The sequence below is a fragment of the Orbicella faveolata genome, unplaced genomic scaffold (genome assembly GCF_042242905.1).
Source record: "Orbicella faveolata isolate gen_17 unplaced genomic scaffold, um_ofav_v1 contig_1, whole genome shotgun sequence".
NCBI classification, from domain to species: domain Eukaryota; kingdom Metazoa; phylum Cnidaria; class Anthozoa; order Scleractinia; family Merulinidae; genus Orbicella; species Orbicella faveolata.
The window spans coordinates 18903579-18909946 of NW_028301536.1; the positions used below are offsets into that span (position 1 = coordinate 18903579).

The 6368-nt window shown below is 40.1% G+C and overlaps 1 protein-coding gene across 1 annotated transcript; it reads left to right on the forward strand.

Annotated features, from left to right (window-relative positions):
• Nucleotides 1–1076: 1076 nt before the first annotated feature.
• LOC110056928 (DELTA-alicitoxin-Pse2b-like) lies at nt 1077–5928 on the forward strand. The gene is made up of 2 exons (XM_020763487.2): nt 1077–1166; nt 4126–5928. Exon 2 carries the CDS (start codon nt 4179–4181, stop codon nt 5631–5633), a length of 1455 nt encoding a protein of 484 aa, XP_020619146.2. The 5' UTR covers nt 1077–1166; nt 4126–4178; the 3' UTR covers nt 5634–5928.
• The last annotated feature ends 440 nt before the right edge of the window (nt 5929–6368 follow it).

The following is a 6368-nucleotide window of genomic DNA, read 5'->3' on the forward strand; positions in this document are numbered from 1 at the left end:
GAATAGTTCAGAAAATGTTGGGCTGTTGGGTGCAATTTATTTCAATACTTTAGGTCTCTTTAGAGCCCCGGGGGGGGGGGGGGGGGAGGAGATACTCCCTTATATGGGCTACATAATTATGTGCGGCCCCAAAGGGTATGGTTTTTCAGCCGTTTTGGTCATAAATAGGGTATCGATTTTTGCTATTTTGGTAATAAGTAGGGTATGGCTTTTGCCTTCTAGTCTTGGTATGGGTATGTTTTTAAAAAGAACCTACTTTTCCATCATTATCGAAAAGACCATCAACAAAAGCACTTCACAAATTATGTTCAACATTGGTCTGAACTAGAGAACTAATTATAAGGCAGGTCTGAAACAGGGCGTTGATTAGTAAGGGTCAGGTATTAAATAGGGTATCGAATTTGTGGCTATCAGGTAATAAATTGGGCAGGGAAAATCGCAGATTTTGGTCATAAACAGGGAAAGGGTTTTGGGAAGCGGGCTGCACAACCCCACGCAAAAGTTTTATGGGAGTATAGCCCCCCCCCCCCCCCCCCCCCTCGGCCTTATAGAGTTCAATTCTTATTACCAGATGAATGCTTTGACAGTAACAAAATGAATAAAACTATTTCAAACTTATCCAGAAAACATAAAGTAACTTAACCCGCTGTTTTGACAGTTATTAGTTTTGTTGAGTGACGTATCTCCCTTACTCTGATGTCCATCACACAATTCTATAAATATTCCTTAAAATGGGAATTACCCTTATACTATACGTATAGTGCGTCTTAATACTTTCTCTGGTAAATCACTCAAAAAATACATGAGGAAAAAGAAAATGAAATTTAACTTTAGTTAAAAGAAAACAAGAGCCGCGGCCGTGTGGTGGTTTTGCAAGAACCAGCGAAAAACCTACTAATATGGAAGTGGGCGGCCTATTAAATTATTCAGTCAGTTCAAGTTTTCCTCCCTTTCATCCATGGATCCTCCCTTGGAAAAAGAACCTATCCACTTCTTACACAAACTTGCCGACTTGTCAACTATTCTTGAGGTAAGAATTCCAAATTTAGGGAACAATGCCTGTGTTTGTAAATAAAACGCGCCTTTCAGGTGATACCCTTCACATCAACACTCCACGAAGAGACCAGAAGAGAGCCGGAGCAGTCCATAACCTGAAGGTTTTGGAGGTTAGTAGATAAAACTGAATTGTTTTTCCCCGCGTTTGTTTCAATATGGGTTTTCCGTTATGAAGAGGATTCCACCGGCAATTCTTTATTTTAAAATCAATTCAATGCTAGTAGTCAAACATAACTGTTAATAGTTGAACTTTTTGTTTCCATATTTGCAATGTTTATTTTCCTCGAAGAAATTAGCATAATTTCTAGCTACCCTGTAATTTCGACCCGAAATAAAGTTATGTAGGTCTATATGTATATACTCCGATGGCTACCGCAACCTATAGCCTGCGAACCCACACAAAACGGCCGGAAATTCTTCTGATGGCAAGCTGGGGCGTTCTAACTAACTGAAATGCGATTGATGGTTAATGAACTTTCACAAATAGGAAAGCACAGTTAATTTGTAATCCCAATTTCTCTAATCCCACGTGTACAAAGAATTGTAAACTTGATAATAAGCGTCATCTCTTTCAAACTCAAATTAAAACATGTTTTCTTTAAACAAAGTTTGACTTTATAGAGGTTTGGCAATCAAAGTGGCCCAAACTACGAGTAAAAAACGAAAGGAACAAATAAAGAAGATTGCCAGAATGGGTCCACAAAAAACATTACGCTTCTCGCAGAGTTTTTACAAAAATAAAGGGGGCCTCTCCATCTCAAGATTTTCTCGGGGTTTCCATTTCATCTGCAAGGCTCTCTCGAAAAGTATAGAACTGGTCATTTAACCCTTACTATAATCGAAGAAGCAAGTCAAACTGAGCTGTGCACTGTTTTAAATTATATAGGTATGAATCAATCTTTTCACATTCATTTGGGTTTAAAAGGAGAGGATGGATGCTTTGTGTTTTCTGATGTAAATCGCAAAAAAAGATTTCAGTCTTCAATTCTTCTGATACCCATCCTGAGTACGTGTACCGGTTTGGAGGGTGTGGGAGTGGTATAACCATCAGTTGTCACTGGTGAAAGGCTGGTTGTCAGTTAAAGTTTGGCACTTTACAATTTTGTCGCGACATGTAATTTCTCATTTAAAGTTTTGAGTCCTGGCTTGTTTGTTAATGGAACAGGAGTCAGCCTGTTTTCGTTAATATTTTTCTCTTATCGCCATATCTCATTGAAGTTCGATCTCGTGCGCAATGCACTGTGTTCATGTCAGACTGATAGTTCCTATATATGTGTACAACGTTTCCAGGTCGAGTGAGGATTGACTCGAACCATGAGTGTGACTATCGTAGTTAAAGTTAGTTTGCGATGCATTATAACGGAGTAGAAAAGAAATCCATGCTATGTAATCATATAGTCTTCAGAGAGTCAACATGGTACATAACAATTTTTATAGAAGTAAGACTAAGCTTCTTAAAGGCTGATAACAAAAAATTCCAATAACGATTTTTCACGACGGCGTTAAGAAAACCAGTAGAGGGGAAGTAGAGGCTTTTTAGACCACGATGCGGCTAATATATAGGAATTGAAGTTCCCAAGAGCAATACGCTGTATAGGTTTACGTTTCGGATCGATTGAGGATCAACGAGTAATCATAAGCATAGCTATCGCGATCAAAGCCAGTTTAAGATATTTCGTAGACTGAGTAGCAAATGAGTACATGTTATGTTATCTTGAGTTAACATGGCACATAACAAATTTTATGAAAGGGAGACTTTTTTCAACGGGGCTATGTGATGGTATGTTGCGTAAGTTTCGCGATGTATGTTGTACATGCACCTTCAAACTGAAGGAACCTCAACATGAATGTTTGCTTAAATAAAGAAAAACACTATAAGAATAAGTAATCACATTATTTCGAGGGGAATTTGGGATTAAAATGAATACAAAATTAGAACGTCAGTGATTGAGAAGTACCACTCGAAATTACAACTGCATGGCTAATGCCTAATTGCATGATGTATAATTATAATATCCCTATTTGTCTTTTTCTTCCTTACGGAATATCATCAGAGTCAATTTAAACTGGGCTTGACGTACTAATCCAGTCGATATCCTACAAATCGCCAGAGACACGATAAAATCATTGGCGAACTGGAATCACATTATTGACAAGCAATCACCTAAAATCTAGAAAGGATATGTGGTTTGCCTAAATTATGTTACGAACCAAATTCATGATAATTGTTTCATCTTACGTGCAAAACAATAGTTCGTTGCCTTAAACGTAAACTTTTACTGTATCTTTCCCGTTTTCTTTTGAAAATGGATGCCGTGCAAATGCATGGGTATTGAAAAAATTTCGACATGGCGTCACGAACTTATCCCCAGTTACGGCTTCCTAAAAATAACATAGTAAGTTGGTGAGGAAACTTTTACCACGATCAATCTGAAGCGTGCAGTCTTAAGCACGTGTGCAGCAGGTTTTAACGATTATAAGCTTGTGGTACACGAGATCGCGAGTTCGCGATACTGGGGGAAAAAAACGAGTACTAACGGTCGTCATAATTATTAGATATTGTGCAAGTCATATATAACAAGTAATCCAGGAGGACTCAAGTAGCCTAGGGTCATGACAAAATACCCAAATACAAAACGTTTATTAATTATGCCTAATCGTACCTTTTGGGTACGTTTCGGCGGCATATCAGGCGGTTTGGTCGCGCCATGCTTCGTATTTGGGCGAGACGTATTCAAGCCAAAATACTCATGACGAGACCATGCGAGCCTAATATGCCTTCGATACATGCTTAAAAAGGAACGATGCGGTATTTGCCGCACCCAAATTCGGCGAAATAATCACAATATCGTAGCCATATCAGGTCAGTGTGATATGATTCAGGATATCACGGCAATGGACACGGCCTCTGAATTTGGGTACGGTAATCCAAGAAATCAAGGCGCAACATGTGTACGTAACTAAACAGTGCAACAGAACCAACAATTTATGTTCTACTCATGTTTTCATGCAAAAGTATTCAGGAGCGACAATGAATCAGTTGTCACTATATATAATCTTTTCACGCAGGTTGTGTTATTCGATTGACACTGTTGTCTGTGTAGGCAGCACACCCTGGAACCATGATTTTCCCCTTGATGCTTGTCATTTACCTGACAGCGATATCTTTACCCAGTGCCAGAGGAACCGAAGACACTCTGACGACCAGCGAAACACAAGAGCTTGGAAAAGTCATTAACCTTGGAAAAACCAACTTACTGGAGGACTTTAAGGAAAAAGAAACAAGCATTTTTGAGCCTTTTCCTTCAGAATGCTTCAGAAAAGAAAAACTTAACTCCACAAGAAGTCTTTTTGAATACTATGAGAGTACTAAGGCCTTCTACTCTAAATTGGCCACCCAAGCCGGACTAGATGCCTCACTGCAGTCAGCTTATTCTCTTAGCACTTCTCTCAATAGTGTTACACAGAGCACAAGCTCAAGCAAATCGAAGGTGAGTGGAATTTCCTTAATCGTCGAGGCATTAACAGAAAAGATCCATCTAAACAAAGACTGTTTAAATGACGAAAGCTTCGAGTTCAAGCAAAGCTTTATAGAGAAATTGGAACGATTGCCGTTGAAGATTGATGAACCCTGGGAGAGAAATTCGTGGAGGTCATACAATGATTTCTTGGACGATTACGGTTCCCATGTTGTTACTTCTGTTATGCGTGGAGTAAGAATAAAACAAATGTCGTTTTCACGGAGCTCTGAGTCTTACAGTGAAAGAGATTTCCAGGTGAAAAGCTGCGTCTCTTTCGCAGGCCCCACATCCGTTGGAAAGGTCGGTGTCTCTGCATGCGCAAATATAAGTAAAAGTGAATCATCTAAAGCAAGCGATATGAGTACGACTGATAAACTGTTCATTAGAGGAGGAAGCAGGGAAACCCGTAGCCAGCTGTTACACGACAGGTCTAAGGAACTGATTCAAAAGCTTATGAATGAAGCCGCAGACACACATTCATCTGTCCAGCACACGTTCAGAGCCGTTTGGAAAGTTCTACAAGGCCGTTTTCCATCAGGATCACCCAACTACGTCCGCGGCCTACACCTGCAGTACTACTACCTCGGCTTCTTGAATTATGGTTGTCCATACGTAAAAGGTGGAAAAGGAAATAACAAAGTTCAAATACAGAAATTCGACTACACCGAGAAGTCCAAAGACAAGTATCCAGAATTCGAGTGTTCTCTCGCTAGAGAGGGTTGCCACAGCGACGACGACTGCCATTATAAACCCGTTTGGTGTTCTTGCCGAGGCCAAACTTGTGTCCACTACAAGACCGTGGAACAAGATACAGGAGCATCTAAGGAAAGTGCATACGCTAACACTGGGGAAGACTGGGGATGGCAAGGTTGCGACTGGAAATACGCTGGGTCGTATTGTGCTTGCTATAACAAACATCGCGATTGGCGGAAAGTTGTGTGGTCCTTACCCAGCAAGGATTACGTCCCACGTAAATCAGCAGCTAACCATGGCGCTCACCACAAGGCAAAGGATCCCGGTCAGGGCCAACCGAAAGGAAAAGAAGAACAACTGTAATCTTCCAAATATTCATATCAACGATTGCACTCCAAGTGATCACAGAAATATTGTAACGTAGGTATCAGTAAGACTATGGCCAGTGGAAGATCAAGATCTGTAGAGTTGAAGACTGAATATCGTCTACATTGGTAATTCCCAATTATCAGTGTTGGCCAAGTTTGATGCCAAAGTTTAGTTTGTAGAATAAGTTTGATGGATAAGTTTACTTGCATGTAAAATAAGTTTGATGACTAAGTTTACTTGCATGTGAAACCAGCTTTTAACTGTCAAATTAAAAATTGCATCAAAGCTAGAGTTGTTTGAGTGATGGAAATGCTAAAAGAAAACCACAGTCTAACCTCCAGTTGCGATCACCTCTACTCGGCGACCGCCTCTCCTCAGCGACCAGTTTTCCAAAATACCAAAACTTTTCAAGTCAAATCACTATATTTAGAACCTCTTGTAAGTGACCACCTATCGTAAGCGACTGTGACCACTTTTAGAGCTAAAAGTTTCTCCATGGGAAGTAACGGATATTTTTCTTAAAATTGACTTTTCACAAGAATAAAACATTGGTTCGGGATTAGCACATGGGGCAGGTCTCGGCAGTTACCATATTCTAATGAGGCAAAATTTTGACCCAGTATGGTCTAAGTTCGTAAGCGACCATCTCCTGTAAGCAACCACAAAGGCATGAAATCTTGGGTGGTCGCTTAAGGGAGTTTCAACAGCATTAAAGAAAAAGAAAAGGGA